Below are 26031 nucleotides of genomic sequence, written 5' to 3'. Positions count from 1 at the left end.
TTTAGGGTTACTTATTTTGGGATTATGGCCACCACCCCTTCTGTACTGGCAACAGAGGTTTCAGAAAGGTAGGGGCACCCAAGTACTTTGTCTATACCGGCTCTAACACAGTGGGCATGAGCTTTGCTAGTTTCGAACTCTTAACACCACTCACCCTGTGATTTTCTATATGGGAATTAATTGATTTAACTTCAATTCAATTTGCTAAGGATCTAAATAGCTTGACCCATCCCCATGATTAATGGAAAGGATTAAGGCTGGCAGTGCCCAACACAATTCAATTTAACTGGATTGGGTGGCTTTCTAAAGTGGAATTATTGTTAGTTAGATTTAATAAAATGTGCCAAGGGTATCCCCAGTTCCACCCCTACCTGCTATGCGGGATGGAGATTAAGACTGGCTGATTACCCCCACACTTTTGCTGGCATTTGGATTAATCCACTTACATGGGAGGCCTTGGTTATGGGGCATTCAGGGAACAGCAGGGCTCCTCTGAGGACATCACAGATCTGGTCAAAGGCTTCGTTCAAGGGTAGTCCGCAGCCCCCAGACTTCCTCTGGCTCCTCAAATAGCAGGCCCAGATAGCTTCTAGATTTCTCAGTCTCCATCCCCCATGCAATGTTTAAGGCCTGGGTAGCCCTCTGACTCTCTGCTAGTTAGAAGTAGACTACCTCCAGCAATAGAGTGGGGAAGTCCAGGGAAAATTAGAAGTCCAAAGAACGGCCCCAAGAGTCAAAAAGTCAAAGAAAGCCCAGAAGATCCCTCTCAGATTGAAAACAAAATGATCTCTTATAGGGCTGGTGACACTCCATTATTATCATAATTCCCACACTACGGGTTGGCCAGCTCTCTCCCTTCCCCTACGCCAATACGCCCACTGCCTGTTGATTGGACAAGGAGTTTGGAGGTGTGGATGATGGAGGCTGAGGGAGGAGAAAGATTCATCATCCCAAAATGACAAGTGGGTTTAACATGTTCCTAAAAATCTAACACCAAGGCAGCTACCCTAATTTTTCAGATGACTGCAGGCACATATATAATTTTATGTCAAATCGGAAAATACTAATCATTTCTCAGCATGGCCTTCCTGGGAGGAGCTACCATTTTTACCGATTTATTCCTGTGCCGAAATAGTGACAAATCTGCCCCTTCCTGATTCAAACCTTACTTCCATATCCTATCTTCACACCAACTTTCCATTCCCTCGGAAATATGAGAAGGCAAAAATCATGATTGTCTTTAATAACTCAACTTGTTTACATCACACAGGATTTGTATTTATATGATATCGACAGGCTTCTAATCCCCTTTAATATGAGTCCAGGCTAGCCTCACTGGGACATACGATCCTCTTTTAATTAAAGAAAGGTGCCCCATTATTTAATCAAATGGCAAGGCATCACATGTATCCTTCAGTTTCACATATCCCCCACCTATTCCCAAGTTTAATTTCTTCCTTTTCACCTGACACAAACATTTGCTTATCTGTTTCATACACAATGCTTGATTATCCATCAGTGGCTTTGAGGCCTTTTCTTGAGGTCGAGTCAGCCCTTAAAAGATCATAAATAAATAAATAAATAAATTTCTGTTGGCCACTAACGAACAGTTAATGGGGAGACCTGACCTTCATATCTGCTGGCTGTGTTATCTACAACTCCTACAATATGGATCTAATTCTCTATTATTTCTTTATATTTCTAACTGAACCAGGCCTGCTTTTCCTAGTGGGCCCAGGCCAGGTCTGGAGTTCAAATTTTCAAAGACACAGATTTTTCAGTTTAGTGGGGAAAACATCCGCTGCATCCATACTTCAGAAAATACAGCTTTAAATCGACGAGATGTACTTGCATTTAACATTTTAGAATTATATCTGGGCATGTTGTTTAAACTACAATCTTTCTTGACATCCGGTTCGACAGATATAAGTTCATTTTAGTTATTATTCACACATAGGCTACAGTTACATAGAACATCCAACAAGTGGGTCTTTCCATTTGAATGTCAGTTTATTTGTCTTTCTCTGTAATGTCACTTGGCTTTACTTGCTAAATGTAAGGCACAATTCCTCCTTGGTATTTTTCACATGCCTACTATTTCAATGTATATTTTCCCATGTGTATTGCTGCAGTTTTGAGTCTCTCAAAGTGCCTTTCCCTAGTTTACATGAAGTCAGCATCTGCAGGACCACATGTTGTTTCTTAATCATTGGGCACATCCGTCAGTTTTAAGGTCTCGGGTTGATTCCCGTTCATTTGCGCACCTGTCCATTTTAGTGAAGTTAGCTAGTCCCATTTCTTTCCATTTCACTAGGCCTTATGTCGAAAATCACAGTTTTGCACTGGCTTTTATATTTCAATTGTACTCTGCATTAGCCAGCTTCACTCACAATAGGGGCCTAGCATGGCCTTTCCATATCTGTCACTCTGGGGCTATCTTTTCACCCCACATGTCCTCCGCCCCGTGTCTTTGACTCATTGACCTGTAGAAATGAGCCAGGGAGGGTGGGGTTTTTGTTTTCTCGTTGCCTTGGCTCATTCCATGAATTTCCTCGTTGGAGCACGTCTGCTCTTTTCCGGTCCTGAGGGAGTGACACTCTGGTCTGCACTCCACTCTATTCGGATTTTGGGGTTTGGTCCTGGAACCCCTCCCTTTTTGGAACCTCCTACCCCCAGGCTGTGAAGGTAAGGCATTATTGAGTGTTAAGAGGGTAAATGAGAGGTTAAGGATATTATACAGTACTTCATCCCCCAGCTTGAACAACAAAACAACCTCACATAACACATTGCCATTTATTTCTCTTAGATTAACATTTCTACACATTTTTTATTTTTCCTGATTTTTATACATTCTTTGTGAGTATAAATTCCTTTACTGCCTGTAAATGTGTGATATTCTACATCCGGGTTTCCTGGCTTTCTTTCATTCTTCAGATGGTTCCTTGGCTCTACGCTCACTGGGCTATATAATCAGTTGTAAAATCTACTGGGGGTGACAGCTCTTTGACTGATTGATATGAACCTATTTCTCTTGCGTATGTTCTTCTTTTAGGGATGCAGATCTTACAGGCGACAGGTGAGATTTTATTGACAATTTCAAAGGCGGTGTGGCAAGAGGGGAGCAACTTCTGCTCCTTGGTCTGGTTACTTTGGCAATTGTATAGGTAGACCCAGTCTCCTACTTCGTACTCCTTCTTGTTAGTTTTTAAGTTGTAGTAGGCTTTAATTCCTTCTGCCAACTTTTCTAAATTGCGCTGAGCGTTAGCAAAAGCATGCTGCAGGTGTTTCCTTAAATTCTCAATGTATTCATGTGTAGTGGATGCGTTGATCAGGGTCTGCTCTTGATTTCTGTACAGCAGATGCTGAGGTAGTGCCATTTTCCATCCAGTCATGAGCTCAAATGGAGACATTTTGGTTGCAGAAGACGGCGTGGACCTAATGGCCATTAGGACAACCGCAACATGGTCCAGAGTCGGCCACAAATGTCTTCAATATGCCCACAATTGTTTTATTGTACCTCTTAGCTCCCCCGCTCGAGGCTAGGCGGTAGGCAATGTGGAGTTTTCTTTTTACTCGTAGTATCTTCCACATCTTGGTCTTCACCTTGCTGGCAAAATGACTTGCTCGGTTTGACTCAATACGTTGGGGAATGCCTGATGCGAGAGAAGATGTGGTTGATCATTAGTATGGCAGCTGTCCCCGCCTTACAATCCGGGGCCGGAAGACATTCTACTCACTTGGTAAACACGCATGTCACAGTCAACATGTACTGGTTTCCTTTAGAGGAGCAAATCACTGGCCTGATGAAATCGACTTGCCAATCCGACCAAGGCAGTGTCATTCCCCTCTTCTGTAGGGGAGCTCAGTGTGTGAGTGAACGTGACTGAAACTGCACACACCCAAGACACCCCTTTAAGTAGATGTTGAGGTCCTGGCCCATGTGTGGCCAATATGCGACCCAGCGCAAGATTTCTAATGTGGAATGAAATCCCCTATGAGCGGCAGTAACCGCATCATGGGCGTGACTTAACATCCGGCTCCAGAATGAGGTAGGTACTACCCACTGGTCACATCCAGATATGGATCTCTGTACCAACAAACGTCTTGGATTCATAAAATCTTGGAAAACTTCATCAACACTCAGAGATCCTCCTTCCCGATGTAATTGGATTCTGTCAGAGGAAAATTCACGGGGTCTTCAATATGTTGATATAATTTCCCAATAATTGGGTCCTCTTTTTGTGCAGTAATCAGTTCTGCGTCTGGGGTTTCTTTACTCCACTGGGCAGTTGCGAGTTCATTATTGGCATGGGTTTGGGACCTGGTGATAGAAGTGATCTGGATTTCCCTCAACAGGGATTCAGTTTCTATGAGATCCCTGTGAAGGGCTCCGCTTTTAGCCAACGGTTCTGCCAAGTCATTTCCAGTTTTGTCTGCGCCTTCTATTTTGGAGTGGCCTTATCTTTTTCCAATAGATGGTCATCTCATTAGAGGTTACCAGATCATCAACTGATTGAATTAATTTCCCATGCTTTAGTGGTTGGTTTGTACACAGCATGCCTTGATTTTTCAAGTTAATCAGGTGTTCAACAAACCCTTGCCTGACATAATCAGTCATTAAGACCAGTTCTTTGAGTTGGTGGTGTGCTGCAGTGAGGATGGCTTGATGTACCACCATAAACTCTGACACCCGATTATTTCAGGGACCTAGTTTGTACCCAGCAGAGGGTTCTGGACATCATTCACCCAGGCATTCCCAATGCCAGCTACCAGTTTGGACAAAGTCATGCTCTCGTATGATATTACTTTGTTGACCTTGTCGTGCTTTTGGTATAATACCGCTGTTAAGCAATTATCTGAGAACCTCGTCTCTAAGAAGAACTCCATGTTCTTTGTGGGGTAAGCAAAACAAGGGGTTTTGGAAAGGCTTCTCTTAAGTTGTTTTACTGCCTCGGGTTGTTCCGGACCCCACTCCAACTTGACCCCCAGCCTTTAATAAATGGACCACCAAAGGTTGAGTGACCTCTGCGTAGTCTTCAATGAACTTTCTATTATAATTAGTGAGTCGAAGAAGGCTTCTTAAATATCGCAGAGTAGTAGGGTCTTTCAATTTCAATAATGCTTCCACCTTTTTTGCCTGGGGGATTTCGTGCCCTAAGAGGTTCACGTACGTCTTACATCACTGTGCCTTCTGAAAGGACAGTTTTACTCCGGCTTTCTGCAACTTGGTCGGAACATAGCGTATTTCTGCTATATGCTCCTCCACAGGCGAGCTCTTGATTTAAGACATCATCCACATAGGCCAGGTTTTCCCTTTTGGCCAAATCGGGAATGGCCTTATGCAGGAATATGTTAAATTCATTGCCAGAGTTTATGTATACAAAGGGGGTTAAGGTCTATGTGTATTAAGCCCCCCGAAGGTAAAGGCAAGCTTATACTGGTCTTCACTACTCACAGGTACTGTCCAGTAACCACTGGTCAGGTCAATGCTGGTATATACCTTTGACCCTTGAATCTGGGCCAGTCCCTGATCGATGTAGGGAATGGCCCATCTTGACATGTGTACCCCTTTATTTAACTCCCTTAGGTCTGCGCACAGTCTCCATTGGCCATTGGGGTTGAGTATCCCCAGTACCGGGTTGTAAAAGGTACTTTGAATTAGACGAGTTATCCCACGGGATTCTAAGTTTTAAATAACTTCTGTGAGTGACTCCATGGACGCGAGAGGTAACAGGTATTGCTTTACAAATACTGGAGCCATCTGGGGGTCGGTGGGTATGGTGGATTATGTATCTCTGTGTGTCCACAGTCATATGAATCCACTGCAAAGATATCCTGAAAATCTAGAAACACCTTTTCAGCTTCTGTTTTTGCTCTTCGGTCTCACAGTAATCAGCGAGATCGATTTGTTGTTAGACCATCTGCGTGAAACCTGGAAAGACCTCAGGCAAGCCAATTTCAGCGGTAACCTCCACTTGGGTGGCGAGATCTCTTGTGATGATGTTGGCCTGCACCAGAGGTTCCAAGGATGGGAGGTAGTCACTGTTGACTCGGAATACCACCTCATCCTTCCTGATGTCACAGGTCACCTCTTCCACAACATAAGGGCAGGAAGAGTACACCAAGAAATTCCCTCCTTGCCTGGTGAAAACCTTTTCGGAAGGGATACCATTGTCGATATTGAAGCAGTCATTTGGAATTAGTCCAATGATCTCATTACCAAAGTCAATAGAATAATGTTGGGCATCAACCGCCATTCCAGTAAAGTGTCTGCGCCCAAAGTGATACTTTGAGGGTCGCTGTTATCCACCAATATTTGAATGGGGTTCTGTTCTAAGTCAACCAGGGGTGTCGGATGTAAATACAAACCTTGTTGTTGGAGATAATTCAAATTTACATAGGCGTAATGGTTTTTGAGGTTCTGTCCTCGCTTAATTTTTAGGGAAATTGTAAATTGACACACATATCCTTCGATGGTAACCTCTTCCCTCACTTGAACTTCAACCGCATATGGCAGCAATTGAGCTGACCAAAATGCTTTCTCAGTGTTGTCAAAGCCCATGGGGTTACCCCCCCAGTTGGGACCAGGCATTGTTATCAATTGGTCCTAATTAATTGCAAATCGATTTGAGAATGTCACTACTTAAGTAAAAGGCGGAGGGGACATCCCTCGCAACCCAACAATTATGTTCTATGCTTCTGTCGCCCATGGACATATATAGCATACATCTATCTGCTAGGCAGGAGATGTTTGGAATTTGGACACACCTCTTCCTGGACAACTTTGATGGGAATGATATTTTCGTCGAAGGGACTGCAGATCTGGAAATAAAAGTTGGGCGACATAGGGTGCAACACCCAGTGAGGATAGTCACTCCAAAGGGCACACCTTGTCTCTTGGGGAATAACCTCCAAATGACCTCCTTCGGAAGTGATCACCCCTGATTGGATGCCTGAACAAGGTCCTCTGGACTCAGACTAACCGGCCAATCAAATTAAAACAATACACAAATTATCTGAATTTGAATGGCACATACCACATGATTGAAAAACGGTCCAACAAAATAGAATTCCATTTTAGGAGCAATCAAGTCCCAGACATCACAGTCATCTCTGCAGCAGAATAAACTGGTGATGGGAACCCTTCTCTTTTCTTGAAAATCATCCTCGCTCCCAGTTTTAAGTGGCATTCCACACTGGAGGTAAATACTCTGAGGTTGTATACCAATCCATAATCGGAAGAAAACCCAAATCCCATTACAAAAGATGATGAAAAACCTGCACAAAGTTTGACCAACATCCAGATAAAGGGTGAACAGCTGTTTTTCCCCATTCAGGTAAGTGAGGCGGAGGAGCCTGTTCTCACCAGAGTATGCCTGAATAACGGAAGAAGCTTCATCAGCGAAGCATTATTCGGGAAACTCCCATCAGACCATTCCCATATTTAAATTGATCAGTGGGAAATGGGCCTGGAAACTGGTAGGAATTTGGCGACTCTCTCCCCTTCCTGAATTTTGTTGGTCGAAGGTCTTTTTGGACAGGAGGGTGGCCTATGATCCAGTATCCACCAGCTCTGATAATGCACACTGACCCTGTACCTTGACAGAAGCATAAAATCTTCCTTCTCTCTCCTCAAGGGGGCAAAGAAAATGTTTATTCTCTGCCAGCTTGGCGGTTTACATTTTTATATTGAACTCCGACACTGTGTGATCTTGGACAGTTTTCTGTGTCAGAGTCCGGGAATCTGTAAAGATTTTGCACCCAAGTACAGGTGGGATTGGGGAAGTCCCTTTTCTCCCCTGATTCTTTGCTGTTCCCCTTTTCCTGAATACAGTAACCTGAACCTGCATGGGGGGGGGGGGCGGGAGGGAGGATACCTCTGTGATTTCTGGGTCCTATGGGTGACATTGTTTGGGTTTAAGCACTTCTTGCTCTGGGTTTGTTTTCATACTTACCCCGTCAAAAGCGGTGTCTTTTGGGACCCATTTTTCCTTGGGAGGGATTCCTCAATCTCTGAAAGAGAAGATTTTCTTCCCTGAATCCTCCAGGCATTCTTCTCCTTCAAAAGGGATGATGCAGACTACCACCACAAAGTGGTTGTCTTTGCCTTTCGATTTCTTACCATATTTACCCTCTGTTCTTTAGGTTCTATCTTATCTGGGGTAGGAGATTCAGGTTCAGGGGTTTTGTTCCAGTAGGAAAGGAAGCTTCCTCTAGGGATTCTCAGCATCTTCGCATCTCCTTTACACCCGTGCCTGCTCCTCTGGAACCTGTTGGTTGACAGAGTTTTCTTCCCGTCATTCCCCACCTAGGGCATCAGACCCAGGTGTTAAATTATTTGAGGCAGCAGTTTTCAGTTGAGGGTTCTGCTGAGCCCTCAACATGCGACCCAGGTCATCGGTTAATTGTTGGACTTGGCGCTCCAGTTGTGACATTTTTTCTGGTTGGTAGGGAATTCTGGATTCATACCTTTACTGCTCCTGCAAAGGGTAGCTGTCCCTTCTCCTGGAGTAGCTCGGGTATTGGGAGTTTCCCTGATAACCTTCCATCCTAGGTCTCCCTTCTCCTGGATTCAGAAATCTATTTTCCTGAAAGTGGGGAGAGAGAGGATTATTCTGGAAATGAGGGTTTGAAGGGTATCTGGGAAAGAAGTTTAGGTTGGAGGGCAGAGTATTTCTTGCCTCCTCTGGGAAGTTTTGAGGGAAGGTTTCCGGGGCGGTTCCTACCTGGTTGGGCCCCCCTTTCTGTGCTGGCGGAGTGTAGATATACCCCAGGATGGGTCTATTACCCTTGTATCTCGGACTGATATAAGTGGCAGGGTCAGATGGAGTGTTGGTCTGGTATCCTGCCCCGCCACCACCCAATTGGATTGGATCCGAGGGTCTCTTCCGCCTCTCGTCCGGCTGATTGGCGGGAGGAGTATTTTTATGTCCTATCTCCAAGTCCAATGGGGGAATATTTTTCACCTCCGCTACCTTTACAGTTGAAGGTGTATACAAAGTTTCTTTTTTTTGTTTTGGTTATTCTTACTTTCAGAGGGCTTTTAGATCCTGGTGGCCTTTACATCACCCAACCCAGGGTCCTACGCTCATGGAAGTCCCTTACTAATTGGGTCCTTCACCCGCCTAGAAGTCTGTGCAAATGCTTGTTTCAGCTCTTGCACAAACTCTCTAGTTGCTTGGTCTTCCCCACACTGCAGACTGTAGGCCGCCTTGCGGGCCTCGAATTGAGAAGTGTTTCAGAATGGCCGCCTTACAGGTGGACCATTTTTGGTGATCTTGGTCCTCCATCCCTGCAAAGAAGCTGGAGTATTCAGGGGAGAATGTCCACTTAGCAAGTTCCATGCGATTCTCATCATCTCTAATACCAAATGATGTCATCATTAGGTCATAAAGCTTTAGATGCTCCCATACCGAGTATTTTTTACATTCTTATGGTAGGGAGTCGTGAAGCTTTTTATGGCCTTCATCTGCCGAATTGGGACTTTCACCAGACCTTCTGTTTGGCTAGAATTCCTTTTCCGCTGCACCTGAGTCCACTCCTCCTCTGCTTCAGAGGTGCTACTGTTGGTGGTCCATTCCCTGTCCTCTTGGCGCTACCTACCTCTGAGACCGGGAATACCTTGCAGAACTACGGGGTCTGGACTCTTCTCTTCTCCTGGTGCTGTGGGCTCTCAGGGTAATTTCCCTTGTACTCCCCTTTTTGCACTGGAGAGTACTCATCCTCATCCCTCCTTCCAGGGATGGTGGGGAATACCCTGCATTTCTCTGAATGTGTGGAGGATTTTAAGATGCTCTTTTGAGGCCTAAACTCGGGTTCTTCTTTTTCTGTAAAGCGCAACTTCATTTTCTGACAGTCCAACTCCCTGATCTTTTCATTATAGGAGCCCTCCTGGTCAGAAGTACCTGCCAGGGTATTGTTAAATTGCACCAGACCACTGGTCCGGTCTCCTTCCCTTCTACTCAGTAACCCTGAACTCTCATTGATGTCTGATAAGGACTGGCCTTCTGGATCCGTTGTACTCGGCCTGGTTGAGTCCGGCTGCCTCATGTTTCACTATTCTTGAGAAGTGGTATGCATGAAGTCTTCCGCACTCTGTAAATATGAGGTGGTGAGTTGGCTTCAGGTCCCTGGTAATGAGGTCATCACTCCATAATTGTAGTGCTCTTTTCCATACTCTGACGGGTCGGGGTGCCTCAAAGCCTGTTTGTCTTTGGCTATTTCACTTTCCAACCTCACATTTGTTTTTCTCAGTCCCTGTCTCTTGGTGGTATGCAGAGGCCTGAGCTTTCAATTCTGAACCAGTGCTTGAGTGGCTTCTAACACTTTACTTTGTGCCGTTAATCGGTCTCTTAGTCCCTTGTTCTCTTCACAATGGGACTCATTTTTCTTCTGTGAGGCTTGCATTGTCTGTGCATATTCTGAGTGTTTCTTTTTCAGGAGACTAATCTCTTCTTTGTGCACAATTTTGGCTTGTGTTAATTGTGAATTGTGTAGCCTACTGTCAGTCAGTTCTTTTTCTCCACGTCCATCCTTAACTGACTCACTTCCTGAAACGGGGCATTATTTTCTTGACTTCATTTGTTACTTTCTTCCCTCAACTGCTCTCTGCTGTTTCAAGGTGTACAGATCTCGGTGCATCTGATCGAACTCACCATGAGAATCAACCCCCTTAATAATTAACTGGCAGTTTTCACTTTTTTAATGTTGATTGAAATGTGAAAATGTCCTCTAAGCATGCTCTATTGTGAACCGCCTACTCTACTTTAATTTATGTTGCCTTGCGCTCAGATTTTCTGCACATTCTTTATACTCCCCTTGCAGTGCAGAAAATTGAGCCTCTCGTGCTACATTTTCTCACTGCTGTGTTTTCAACTCCTCTTTTAGCTGTTCGATAATATTTCCTCATTTTAACGCCAAATTGTGGCTCTGTTGCGCTTTCGCTTCTAATTGTTTCAGCTATTTTGGGCATGATAGAAAAGCTCAGCCTGGTTTTGCACAGAGGCCACACGATTCTGGTGTCTTTCTTCCATGATCAGCATATGGAAATGCATGTATGCTGTGAGCGGAGCCATTTTAATTTTCTCATCTTTGCTGGTTTGTGTCATGTAAAAGTGTGTCAGGGCCTGATGTAATATGCCATTATCCTGCCACATGTCCACATTTGCAGAGGGCAACCTCCTGCATCATTCTGGCTGGCCACATTTCATAGTTCTTGTTCTACCCATTCACCTTTTTAATAAACAATTTGTATAGGAGGTGCTTCCCGGCCATATTGATTTCTACGGTGCTCATTCTGAAATGTGTTCTGCACCTTGTATACTCTATGCAAGGGCAAACATCTCAACCCTGTTCCTGCTTAGGTTCCACTCACAATGACCACTCAAGTTCAACACTGTTTTATCTATACACTGCCCTGGAAACCAGGGTACAGGTCTGAATGGCACCTTTACAATGCAACGCAACCTTCCATCCATTGCAATGCAATTACACACAAATGAATAGTCTGCTGCTATTGCACTGTTACAAGTGAAGACTCTCTCTAATCCCTACCACAAGCCCCCAGCTTTGTCACGATTTATTAGGCGGTCACTCTGAACTCAGAGCTCCTTTCCCCCCAAGCAAGATTTAACTTTAGTGAGGCCTCCAACTGGTCTCGAAACCACCCCCAGCAAATATCCTCTGTACGACCAATGATCTAGGAACCAGATCGGTGTATAGTAACAATATATTTTTATTAGAGGTTTGACAAAGAACCATAAAACAACCAAAACCTCAGGCGCTGTGGCACAACACAATATCACAATTTCATATTACTTGCACCAATGGACTGACTTGTATTGTTAATGAACTTACAGATACTTCAACACACAGGTACAATGTAGAGACTTTACATCAACACACACAAAGGATTTCTTGGATATGACAATTATGAAATTTGAAACCATCCCCAGTGATTGCTTGTGGTTATCACAATGCTCTTCCCTCCCAGAAACCCCCACCCCCAGGTTATATATGACGCCGTAATTTGAAGACGCAGTACAGGGAGTGGGAATACAGTAGCAAAATCATTCTGGCTTTTTATTAAAAAGTCAGGGTTTGAAAAATAGATGCAATGAAAAAAATAGTTTAGGGCTTTTTATTTGAAAGGCGAAGTTTAGGAACTCATAAAGGAAATCGTTTTGGGCTTTTTATTTGCATAAAATGCAGGGGCATGGGAACATTTTGGTATGCAAGTAAATAAATGGGAAATTTAGTTTTGCACATTCCCCATTCACTTGAATGGCAGTGTTTTAGGGTTACTTATTTTGGCATCCTGGACACACCCCCTTCTGTACCGAAGACAGGGGTTTCAGAAACATAGTCACCCAAGTACTTTGTCTATACCGGCTCTAACACACTGGGCATGGACTTTGTTAGTTTTGAACTCTAACAACACTCATCCCATGATTTTCTCATTAATTGAGTTAACTTAAATTCAATGTGCTAAGGATCTACACAGCTTCCACCCTCCCCACAATTTAATGGAAAGGATTAAGGCAGGCAGTCCCCAACACAATTCAATTCAACTGGATAAGGTGATTTTCTATAATTAATTTGAGTTCGATTTGATAAATGTGCTAAGGGTCTCCCCAGTTCCACCACCCTACCTGCTTTGCGAGATGGAGATTAAGGCTGGCAGAACCCCTCCCCCCACACTCTTGTTGGCATTTGGATTACTCTACTTACATGGGAGGCCTTGGTTATGGGGCATCCAGGCAAACAGCAGGACTCCTCTGAGTAGAGCACAGATCCGGTCAAAGGCTTCGGTCAAGGGTAGTCCCCAGCACCCAGACTTCCTCTGGCTCATCAAATGGCAGGCACAGCTAGCTTCTAGATTTCCCCGTGCCTGTCTCCCATGCAATGTTTAAGTCTTGTGTAGCTCTGTCTCTCTGCTAGTTGTTCCTTTCCTTTCAAGAGTCCAGAAGTAGACTACCTTCAGCAATAGAGTGGGAAAAATCAAGGGAAAAATCAGTCCAAAGCAAGGTCCCAAGAGTCAAAAAGTCAAAGAAAGCCCAGAAGATCCCTCTCAGATTGTAAACTAATCTCTTATAGGGCTGGTGACACTCCATTAGTATCATAATTCCCACGCTACGGATTGGCCAGCTCTCTCCCTTTCTCTCTGTGAGTATGCCCACCGCCTGTTGATTGGACAAGGTGTTGGGAGGTGTGGATGATGGAGGCCAAGGGAAGAGAAAGATTCATCATCCCAAAATGACAAGTGGGTTTAACTTTTAGTGTTCCTAAAAATCTAACAACATGGCAGCTACCCTAATTTTTCAGATAACTGCGAAGCAGGCAGTACAGCTTCATCCAGGTAGCAGGAGCTCTCCAACACTGTACCATCGCTTGCCACCACCACGGCTGCAGAAGCAGCTAATCCATGCAGCATCCTACGAGGTAAGGCCATGAGGCTTCAAGGGAGTCACGCCGCACAATAATGCCAAAATCTGTGTATTTCTTAAAAGCAATGGAAAAATCTACATTTGTCACAACTACTACCGGTCTGGATTCCAGATTTCCTCTCGGGGCTACAGTCTCAGAATTGTCTGAAAATGCTGCTTATTTGATGTCCACACCATGTTAATGCCTACTCCAAAATGGCGGTCGGCAACTTCCGACCCTAACAACTAGTATCTGTGGACTTCTTGACCCGCGCCTCTAACGCCTGTTGCGATTGGCTCCTAATTTCCCCATATAGGCAATCATACACGCCGGCTGGCGGAAGCCGGCCCTATCCCAAAGGCCTGTTACCCATGGCCCCTGTCTGTGCCTGTCCGGGCCTTCCGGAACCGTGAGCCATACTACCCACCGCTGGTTCACTGCTGCTTGCATTTGATCTATAATAGTACGTTCTAAAAGCATGTACCCCAGACATTCACTAAGATAAACATCAGACTGTGTATCCTACTTACTGTAATCATCAGCTCACTTGTGCTGTCGCACAGTGTATATTAACCATTGTGCAATGGCAGCTGAGTCCACACGGTATTGCTTGCAAACTCTGCCCAATTTACTGATAGGCACCTCCCATCCAAGTTCAATGTTATGAACGGCAGAACGCTAAATATCTCTACCCTACTGAGTTTTTGCAAATTACCTGCTATGTAACAACCGTAACTTACCTTGTCAGAATAGTCTAACTGTACTGTATCTCGTATTACATACTAGGTTCCTATGCTAGATTAATGCTTTTCTAACATGCCCGTATAGCTAGATAACCCTCATAAGGCAAATCTGTCCTCATTGACAGCGTCTAACGTCTGACTAACTGACTGGTGTCATTCCTTGCACAAAAATCAATTTGCTCAGGAGCCCTACAAACGTAAGCGCACACTGAACCCTATCTCCACTGGCTCGCACTCAAGCCAACCGCTTTATCTACTGCAAGAAAATTTGGCCGAGCACCTAGCCCTATCCACCTCATTACCTCAAACTCAGCCTACACTTATGCCCACTCTTACAAGCGTCCTAGACACATATTCGCCTATCTGCACCCACTCGCTAATCACCGTACCTCGTCCTCATACACTTGCAAGTACGCCCATTAAGATGACACACCTCAAAACTCCTGTTCACAACCCTTGCATCATCACACTAACAATGTCACACAATTTACCTGACCCCTCAAACATACCCCCATCACGCTCCCTCCCACCTGCCAACACACACCATCCATATCCATGGCCTTGGCAACCCTCCAATCCCATTAACGAACTGGTGGGAACCTTGACCGCTTTGTCCAAACCTAGGAATCACATATCTTGCCCTGAAACAACCGACTATCAACTCGGACTGCCCAGCTCAGAAGGCTCTCATTTGCCACTACCATCCCTTCACCCACTTGGAGGAACACTCACCTTAATTCCAGAACATCTTTCCATGCATCATTGACAACCAAATACCTAAACATCAATGCTTGTGTTTAGAATACCCAGAAGACCTCTGTCCATACCACCTTTCCCATGAACCCATCGATTGAGAAACCCTCCATACCTGAACGACAAAATACTAATACCATCCGCACCCTAAGTCATAACGCAAACTTGGAAACTATCTCTCTCCAGGGTGTCCTCATCAATGCCAGGTCCCTTCCGGCACATGCCCGAGACATCGCATAGCTCATCTCATCCAAAAAACCTGACCTCCTAGCCATCACTGAAACTTGGCTCCATGCAGCTTCTTGCCCAGGTCTCACGCTCGCCGTCCCTGAAAACTATACCATCTTCAGGACAGATCGACCAACAGCTAAAGGCGGGTGAGTAGCAATTATTGCCAAGAACACCCTTAACATCAGGGAAATGCCTGATTTCACCTTCCACTCCCGCAAACTAATATCCTTTAAAATTGCCCTATCCCCTACAGTCACCTCATCTACAGACCTCCTGGCCCAATTGCCTCCTTCTAGGACAACGTATCTCAACTCCTCTCTACCAACTTGAGCTTCAACGACCCCAAAGACAACCATGCCTCAGCCTTGGCTAACACCTTCACTGCACTAGGCTACACCCATCGAATTAACAACCATACGCACGTCAAGTGCGCACACTTGACTGGCTAGCGGATCATAACTGCAAAACAACCATAACATCTAACTCACAATGCCCCTTGTCGAACCACCACATCATCACCTTCAATACGATGAGAACTCCAGGACTGACACCCCCCACCTATGGCTCCAGCTGTCCCATCTAGAAATTCTCACAGTATCACCGCAGAGAATATCCTGCCTTACTTCAACCCATCACAGCAGACCATAACCAATTGACTAACGACCCTGCAGTCATGATCGACCGCTACAACTACTGTCCAAGCAGCCATCAATGAAGTTGCCCCACTTGCCTTGTGCAAAGCGAAAACCCTAGCCCACCTCAAGACATGGTACACCCCCAATCTGAAAACACTACGCAGCACCAAGGGAACTGCTGAGTCCAACAGGAAAATTTTCCCAACAGAATTGAACAAGGCAGCCTTCCTCGCTGCATCAAATTATGAGCAAGCCATCCTCCAAAAAGTGTAACATATAATGAAAGAATCACAAATCCCAAGTCAAGAACCGAGGAACCCTTTGCCATATTAAGAGAACTTGAGGTGCCTGTGCGACCACCTGAAGGTTGTCTCAGACGAGAACTGGTGCACCGGCATTCAGAAAGCCCTTTTGGAGAAAATAGCCCTCCTTCAATCCAAAATTGAAACACAAAACCAAATCTTAAACCCCCACAACCTCAACAGACTGAGCACCGCAAGCTACAACACAGGCGCACTCTTTGAATTCTCCCCCGTCTCAAACGTTGTGGCCCTGAACAGTATAACCAAACTCAAACCCTCCAGATGCAAAGATTAAATATGCCCAGCTTCACTTTTTAAAGAATGTGCCAACAAACTAACACCATTCATCACTAAATTAATCAGCACTTTGTTTGAAAGCAGCACTGTCCCAGCTAATCTTAAAGATGCGTGGCTCCTTCCCCGTGCTGAAAAAATCTACTCTACACCCCAATATTCCAACTGACTATCGACCTATAACCACAGTGCCATTTCTCCTCAAAATGTTGGACAGAGCAGCTTATCTCCATATCCAAAACTATCTAGAATCTAATAACCTTCTTGGCTTATGACAATCAGGCTTCCGCCCTAGACATGGGACGGAAACAGCACTAGTGGACCTAAAATACAAACGGATGAGCTAAAAGACCAGGGCAATTTAGCTCTCCTCCTCCTGTTAGACCTCTCAGCAGCGTTTGACCTGGTCAACCATAATATTCTCTAAAATCATATAGCCTCAACGGCACACTTCTCACCTAAAGCCATCCAATGGGTACGCTCCTTCCTCAAGGATAGAACCATGAGTCTTTTCTCCCATCTCCGTATCACTGCCCGGCCAGGTCTTATGCGGCGTACCCCAAAGTTCTTGTGTCTCACTGACTCTTTATAATATATTTACAAAACCTCTCTTCGACCTTCTTGCCGATCTGGGTGTCGCCTACACCAATTATGCAAATGACACTGAAATCCTCATACCCTTATCCGGATCTCATGACACAGCCACTGAATCAATCAATATAATCTATCAAACTATTCAGACCTGGATGGCCAAACATGGATTATGCCTAAATGATGTAAAGACAGAACCTCTCCTCATTGGTTCACAACACCGGCTAAACAAACTCGAGGACTCATCAAAATCCTTTAACATTGATGGCAATATCATCAAGGTGTCCAAGGAAGTAAAAACTCTTTCTTTTTACCTTGATGCAACGCTATCCCTAACTAAACGAGTCCATGCCACTGCTTCAGCTGCAGCCTACACATCTAAGCTTGTTAATGCCTGCTGACCTTTCCTGTCACCTGACAGTGTCATCACTCTAGCCAGAGACCTTATCCTCTCCAGACTAGACTATTGTAACACCCTCTATGCTGGGACAAAGAACTACAATATCAAAAAGCTGCAGGTTATCCAAAACAACACCCTGAGAGCAGCATTAAACATACCCAAAAAGACTCACATCTCACTGACAAGACGGAACACACACTGGCTTCCCATACAAGAATGAATACTTTTCAAAACGTTTTCCATGACCCATAAATGTATACATAAGTCTGCTCCAAAATATCTGGCTGACAAATTCACCATCAACCATTCTAACAGGCCTTCACGCTCAGCCTACTCGCGTTTACTCGCCACCACACATTTTGAACATCAGAATGCAGGAGGCAGCAGTTTCCCTGTGGTAGCACACAAACATTGGAACATCTTACCAGCCTCATTAAGGTCAGAAGCCTCCTTCTGGTCCATCCGCAAACATTTGAAAACATGGCTCTTTTCACAGAAGTTACTGAAATGACTCCCCTGAGCTTACCTGCACCATCTCTAACACCTAAATCGTCATTGCTTTCCAACACTGGGTGGAAAGGTCCATCTATATGCCCACATGTAATACTGTAACTGTGTAACCCCATTTCCTCCTTATGTCCTATCTACCTGTGAACCTCTGTAACCGTTGATACTGTTTTACTGTTAAGATCAGCGCCCAGATGCCTCCGGATTGGGTGCGCTATACAAATTGCAAAATAAATTAACGGCAGGCACATATATATATAGTTGAGTTCTATATTTTATGGCGAAAAATACTAATCAATCTCTGGACACCCTTGCTGGGAGGAGCTACTGTTTTTATCGATCTACTCCTGAGCCGAAATAGTGACAAATCTGCCCCTTCCTGATTCAAACCTTACTTCTATAACCTATCATCACACCAACTTTCCATTCCCTCTGAATTATGAGAAGGCCGTAATCATAATTGTCTTTATATTTCAACTTGTATACATCACACTGGATTCATATTTACATGATATCGACAGGCTTCTTATCCCCTTTAATATGAGTCTGGGATGGACTCACTGGGACATACGAGTTTCTTTTAATTAACGAAAAGGTGGCCGAATGGCAAGGCATCACATGTATCCCTCAGTTTCATATGGCCACCACCTATTCCCAAGTTTCATTTCTCCATCGTCACCTGACACAAACATCTGTTTATCTGTTTCATACGCAATGTTTGATCATCCATTAGTTGCTCTAAATCCTTTTCTTGAGGTCGAGTCAGCCCTGAAAAGGTCATTTCTGTTGGCCACTAATGCACAGTTAAAGGGGAGACCTGACCTTAAAGGTAATTTCTGCTGGCTGTGTAATCTACAACTCCCACAATTTGGATCTAATTCTCTATTATTTCTATGTATTTCTAACTGAACCAGGCTTTTCAGTTTAGTGGGGAAAACACAATCTGCATCCATACTTCAGAAAATACAGCTTTAAATCAACAAGATGTGCTTACATGTAACATTTTAGCATTATAAATGGGCATGTTGTTTAAACTACAATCTATCTTGACATACGGTTTGGACAGATATAAGTTCACTTTAGGTATTAATCACACATAGGCCACAGTGACATAGAAAATCCAACAAGTGGCCCTTTCTATATGAATGTCAGTTTATTTGTGAAAGGTAAGTGTCTTTCTCCGAAATAGGTTGCTTGGCTTCACTTGTTAAATGCAAGGCACAATTCCTCCTTGGTATTTTTCACTAGGCCTATCGTTTTGATGTAGATTTTCCCATGTTTACTGCTGCAGTTTTGAATCTGTCAAAAGGTGCCCTTTTCCCAGTTTACACAAGTCAGCATCTGCAGCACCACATGATATTTTTTATTAATTGGGCATATCCATCAGTTTTAACCTCTCGGGTATATTCCTCTTCACTTACGCACCTGTCCATTTTAGTGGAGTTGGCTGGGCCCATTTCTTTCCATTTCAGTAGGCCTTATGTCGAAAATCACGGTTTTGCACTGGCTTTTATATTTCAATGGAACTCCACATTAGCCAGCTTCCCTCTCACAATAGGGGCCTAGCATGGCCTCTCCAACTCTGACACTCTGTGGCTTTCATTTCACCCCACACAGCGGTAGTACAGCCAACGGTATTACCGTCGGCGGGATCAACGCTGACAATATTAGTGCGACAGAATTACTGCCAAAATCACAATGGTATTACTGCCATATTAAGAGTTGAAATATGATGGTAATATGGTTAAAATTGGGCAGTAATACTGCCAAAAACACATTGCATTTACCTCCACCTAACAGGTGGAGGTAAATGCAAACAGGGGATGGAAATGAAGCCACATTGTAGCCTCTTGACTCATTTTTACTCTAAAATCTATGGGAATTCTGGGGTTTGACCAATTTTGAAACTCTTTTTACTGCACAAAATCTTTGTTTATTACGGCAGCTGCATGCCACATTTGGAACCGTATCAAGGATAAGCTCATATGAAAATGTTACCTATTTAACAACTTGGCACATAGTACCTTCCTTTCCCCTTTTTAAAAACCCATATTGATGGATTTCTTTGCTTTTATGTTCCCCCTTTATCATGGCTTTTAAACCTTAAACTTGAATGCATTCTTGTTATTATGTGGTTTTATTATATGACAGCTGCTTTTATCCATTGAATGTCATGGACTCATGTGATATTTTTGCTTTTAAGAGCTATGATACATGCTGCTTTTTACTTGACTATGTGTCAAAGGTTGAATTGCAAAGAATAAAAAAATCACCATCCCCAAACACCATCCCTACATCATCCCTAAAACGCCCCTGCAATGTCAAACAAAAACAGTCACTTCCGGTACCTCTTGGGCTTCGTAGCCTGCTCCAGCACTTTTGGTGTCAGATGGCGCTTTGGGCTGCACCTTGGAGTCCTGGGCTGACACCCATCTGTGGGGGTGACAGAGTTGGAGGGCTCAGACCCCCGATTTCCGGATATGCTGCAGGGTCAGTAGCATGCCAGCATTTAGGGACTCTGCAAAGGCCGTCATACCCTTAGTGTGTTCCCTCATCCTCTGCCTGACCGTGGTCGTGGCAATGGTGGCCTGAGTGAGGGAACGGGACATCTGGCGGCAACACCCCGACATGCAGTCCCTAATGCCTTCATATGTTCCACCTGCTGGCCCGCCAGTGTCTTAAGTGATGTCTTAAGCCGCTCTATGGCATCTAGCCATGCCCCAATGGCTGACGTGTGTGCGGGCAGAGGTCGAGGGCTAGTGGGAGGGTTGGGACTGAAGCACGAGGAGCGGAAGCCCATGTCATCCTCATTGGTGGTGCGGTCGCTACCCATGCCACGATGCTGTTGGGGCTGTTGCTGCACTATCTGAGATGGTGATAAGGGTGTGATGGTGCCCTGGCGTATGGGTGCCAGAGCGGGGACTGCAGCCATGTGGATTGCCATAGGGGCCAGCTATTGCAGCTTCGGTGATGGGCGTGTCACCTGCATGGCCAGTGGAGGGGCCACTGGGCACCAATGTGGGGATGGTGTTTTCCTCTGTCCCTGCCATAGGTTCCACTGCAGTGGGTTCTGGTGGCCTTGCTGCCCTGCTCCTCCTCTTACTCCCACTGCCTATGGGTCTAGCATGTGCTGGGGTGGAGGTAGACCGAGTGACAGCAGGGGAGGGTATGGCCTCTTCACTGTCCGTTGACTGTGTACCTGTTGTGAGTACAATGACATGCTTCACTTTGCAGACCTGTCAGCGGGCTTGGGAGACACTCTTGCAACATTGTGTGTGTTCTACTTAAGCACATTTTGTATGATTGGCATGGGCGGTATTACGCCAATGAGTGCTGCTATTGCTAGTTGAAGCTAGTGCCTGATGTGGGTGTACACCATGCATGCAAGTGCATGTTGCCTGTTTGCCTGACAAAGCTGCTTGTTGTGGGTGCACTGGTGCTTCACTTGCCAGCAGGGATTATCATGGCACACATGGGTGCTTCTCATGTTTCCATGTGTTGTCATGCTCATTTCACCTACAATGCATGTGCATTACTACAAATTCCCTGTCTTCCCTTGCAAATGCGTGCACTCACTGTGCATCTGCTGTGATTGTGATGTGTTTGCCCATTCCCTTGTCCGTTGTGCTAATGTGCGCTGGGGGACAGATGCTTTTGGCCTGTGCATTCACATGTACATGGAGGTCTGATAGACTTATCACTGTTTCTGTGGCTTCCTGCTCCGGCTTCTGTGCTCCCGTTTCCCTCGATACCCTCCATGTAGAGGATGACTCTTTCCTTCTCCTCCCATGGCATGAGGGTGAGGGGGTTCCACAGTGCCACCTCCTATGGTGTGAGATGAGGCTGCAGACCCTCAACTTCAAGTCATTCCATCATTTGCGGCAGTCCTCCATCACGTAACGGTGCCCACAGCCGTCACCTTGTCCTGGATGGAGGTGCATATTGCAGCCTTCCTCTGGGCAGAGGTCTTGTGCTGCCTACTGCCAAACATTTCCTCTGCATGGTGCACAACTTCCTGTGCCAGCGTGAGCGTGTGCAGCTCATTCTGCGAGAACATTGGCTTGCACAGCCTCAGTTCAGGTAGGCTAGCCTTTCCATTTTCCTGTGACATGATTTGCCAATTATGGTGTCCGGATGGCAACAGGAAATGGGAGATTCTGAGTGGATCGAGTTTTTAAAGATGGCCGCTGCTGTGCTTCCCGTTCCGGTGGGGACGTTATTTCCGCTGGTGGTAATAACACTGAGTGTAGCGGTGGTAATACCGCTGGGTGTGCCAGCGGTAATGGTAATACTGTTGTCTCTGGACTGTATTACTGTCAGATGACCATTGTCGGTGGTAATACCGCTGGATGGTATTACTGTTGCTGCTGGGGCGGTGTGCGTGCATCCATCATGATGCGGTGGTAATTCCGTCAGTCATCATGGCAGTAAATGCAATACCGCCGGGGCAGAATTACTGCTGTATTTGTGCCAAACTCGTAATGAAGTCCATAATCACCTCCCTTCTACAAAGCATGGTAAACATTTTCTCTTTAACTAGTACTTTCTATGATCACAAAAAGATTACGCTCCATAACAGCCACATAATAAACTCTCCTGCCTCCAAAGAATTAAGATTTTCTCTACACAAGCAATACTTTATTTTCTCTAACCACGAAAATGCGACCTAATGATTTAGAGCCACTGAATGTAATCTGCCTGCCTCTGAACCATTTTGTGGTGGCCATTTCCTCTCTCTGACACCAAGTGCTTTGGTTTTGTCATGCATGGTGTTCTCTGCGACATAGTAGGCAGTACTTGTGACTAAAATATGGCATAACCTATTTCTATTTTCTACCTATTCATCAATGAACCCTATGTTAATGTTCTGTCTGTAACTCAACTAAAGACAACTTCAATGTTCTGCCACTCCAACTAACTTCTAGTCCCTCAGCTGCTAGAGCAAACTGCTTACTCTTCTGTAAATGTTCCGAACAGCTTAAAATCTCCCAAAAATGACCAAGACTCAGATGTTTCAGACTGTGTCTGGCACCACTAATCCCTAAATCCATCTGTGCATGCCCAATGAGACCAAACCACTGGTAATGTTTAGCTCAGCTTGAGTTCACCAAACTACAAAGACGCCGGTGTCCGATTATGGCTGAATACTTTTGCCCGGGCTTAATTGGTGTTTACCCACTGGGTATGACATTCCAGGGTGAGAGAAAGTGTTCCTGGCCGAGAACTGTGGTGATTTGAGCATAGAAGTGCACCTCATAATGTGAAGCAGTAGCACAGCAGGGAGATGGGAGACTAGACATTTTCTCTTTCCCTTTCTTTGCAGTGGGAACTGGATGTTCACTAAAGAAATGTTGTTTGGGTAATTATTACAGCCATGTGAAGTATTGCAGTGAGTATTTTTGAGGATTGAAGGGATACTCTTACTATACGATTTCTTCTGCGCTCAAGATTCAACAAGCTGGTGATTGAAACAAATCACAGAACATGCATACTACATCTGACTCACCGTTGATTATCGGGTGGTTACATCTGGAAAATGAATGTGTTTAACCCTTTGCACTGAACTCTGCTCTAGATCAAGAAGAATTTAAGTAATCTATCGATGGCCCAGTGGATTACTTGCAACGTTAAGGACTTGAAAGATTGCATGTCTGTAATTAATTGTAACTGCCTTCTTATTAGAGAGGTAGCCCTATGACTACATTTCATAATAAGCAGCTCTACCAAAAAACTTGGATGACAGTGGTCATGAAGGTTAATGATGTCTAGGACGGAACCTCTTGTCATACTTTTGATCGCGGTTCACTAAATTCAAATACAAATAACCAATGTACACCACAGGTTGGTTTCTTAGCCTATGGTCCAGGATGGAGAGGCATGATCAGAAAGGGACTAGATAACAAAGGCAGAAGAGACGAGCCGGGTGACTGCTGCAAAGCTGCAGACTGGAAGAAATAACAGCGGGTTCCAACTCTGGGTTACTGTTGCCTTTTGTGTCCGCACTCCTCTGTATGGTGACATCCTGGCACTGTTCAGAGGAACTCAGTCGGAGCATTGATGTCTGCAGCTCTTTTCATTAGCTGAGCAGGGTTAGGCAAGCTCTCTGGCTATGGCAGATATGCTAATGAGATTTTGTAGCAGATCATGGCAGCACCTATCTTCCACGGCAGCCATTTTAGAGTGAGGCACTGCTGCATTTTTCGCACATATGAATTCCAGCACTGCCAGTGCCTCACCCTAGCAAGGGGGCTCCAAGCAACTTCCTTTCACTTTATGCACCAATGAAATGGGGAAATGCCAAATGATAACAGTGCAAACACTAAACTCCACAGATCTCCCATTTGGCCTGCATTTTTGCACAGTATTACATGAACGGTTTCTGCACTCTTTATGGTTCTTACAGACGCTATCGGAGAGGTTTAGCTTCGTTTAGCAAGACCCAGTTACACCGCTTGTTAAAACGAGGCACTGTTTTGAGGGAGTGTTCCAAGCCATTATACTAATGGCAATCCCTCAATTTAAACGATCAATGTTTATTTTGTGATCATATTTTTGAAATAAATTGGCCACCTCTATAATAGTTTTCTTATGGAGGTGGACCTCCATTGTGATAAATCATTTGTGGGCATTCTTGTTTGATCGTGGTCCATCATTTAAGTAAAATTATACACATTTCACTATGCAAGTTCAATGCTGCGGTTTGGGTTCATCTTTATTTCATATTTCTTTTTACATTTTAGGTGCTGAAATCCTCAGCCAAAGAGAAGTATCCTTTATTTACCTTTGTAAAGGGTCATTCCAGGGACTATGAATTCGACTCCTTTCCAGCCTGTGAACAAAATGACCTTTTATCGGAGGAAGAAGGGAAAAGATTACCAAGATTTAACACTGATGAGTTTGTCTTGCTGTAGCAGCTTTTTTTAACATTGGATTCTGGGCCGTTTTCCAGGAGGACATTCGCCAATTGGAAGGAAAAAAAACAAGCAACGCTAAAATAGTTTTTTTTTTAAAGATTTTAATATTTTTTAGGAATGTTAAATTGGTCGTTGGAATCATTTATAAAGCTCACAACTGTAATTGTGTTAATAGCAATATAATTTTAGGACCTAGAGTTTAAATTCCACATTTTGTGTTCCACTCTCTGAGATGAGTTCTTTTTATTTTAGACAGTAATTGTAAGCAGTAATACTGATTGATGCAATTACACCAGCAGAATTGTGAGTTAGGATACTACATAAGATGTGTAATGTGATTTTATAATGGCGGCTCGTTAACATTACTGTTGGATCTCAGAATATAAAATATTGCATTTTTTTCTTCGATTTCAAAGATGTAATGCTAATAATGTTAACCAATTAAACTGGACAAAACCAATTATTACCCGGTAGATGGAGCAGTGTTTGTTTCCTATCTCAACAATTTGGCTTTATGGGAATGTAACTCTGACTTGTACAGATTTTAAATGGTGTCATAAAATAAATGGGGGAAGAGAAGTGATGAAAGCGGATGGGAGCCTGCAAACAGTCGTCTACTGCCTCCATACAAAATGTTGTGGGCAGGTTTGCCCGTAGCTCGTGCAAACCTGTCTCCCCGGCCCCAAACCACTTTTGCTTGGAACAATTTCTTATAACCTCATTTTTTTTAAGCGAAGCAAAAAGAAAACCAAAGAAGGCATACAGGATATACCTGGGGAAATATATAACATATATTTTTAAAGACGAGTAAGAAATGTATACTCATTAAAAATGACAGAACAGTTGTAGTTAGGAGCTCTCTCTGCTTTGTTAGTTTGTACATTGTGCACTCACTCTTCGGTCTCATTTCTTAACTTAATTCTGCTTGACCGGATGTATGCATTTTCACCCCTTCTCCCACATGCCTATTTGTGTTGCAGAAATATACTTCACAAACGAAAAGCAGCTTCAGCGTCCTGCGGAATGAATGAAATGGTGGGAGATGCTGACTTCATTAGTGCCTAGCGATTACCCTGTGCACATCTCGCGAGATCTCGCATTGCAATGCATGAACATGTGTGAATGTTACCCTGCATTCAATGCTCCTGCCATAAAAGTGCCAATACCTTTGCCTTCAGCCAGATCACGTGTGCTCTCCTTTTCCTGGAATTCTGCCACAATGCCTAAACAATAGAA

At 44.4% G+C, this 26031-nt stretch overlaps 1 protein-coding gene across 6 annotated transcripts in view; it reads left to right on the top strand.

Annotated features, from left to right (window-relative positions):
- Positions 1–25268, top strand: part of ATG4C (autophagy related 4C cysteine peptidase) — a 522028-nt gene extending 496760 nt beyond the window's left edge. For all 6 annotated transcript variants that reach the window (XM_069642011.1, XM_069642014.1, XM_069642012.1 and 3 more), the window contains one exon: positions 24622–25268. In XM_069642011.1, the coding sequence (XP_069498112.1) occupies positions 24622–24792 (171 nt within the window). In that variant the 3' untranslated portion in view covers positions 24793–25268. The remainder of the gene's footprint in view (positions 1–24621) is intronic.
- The last annotated feature ends 763 nt before the right edge of the window (positions 25269–26031 follow it).

The sequence above is a fragment of the Ambystoma mexicanum genome, chromosome 1q, assembly GCF_040938575.1.
Source record: "Ambystoma mexicanum isolate Mex_15411 chromosome 1q, UKY_AmexF1_1, whole genome shotgun sequence".
Classification (NCBI taxonomy): domain Eukaryota; kingdom Metazoa; phylum Chordata; class Amphibia; order Caudata; family Ambystomatidae; genus Ambystoma; species Ambystoma mexicanum.
The sequence above is the reverse complement of the archived record's forward strand: the minus strand, read 5'-3'. Positions and strand labels throughout refer to the sequence as shown.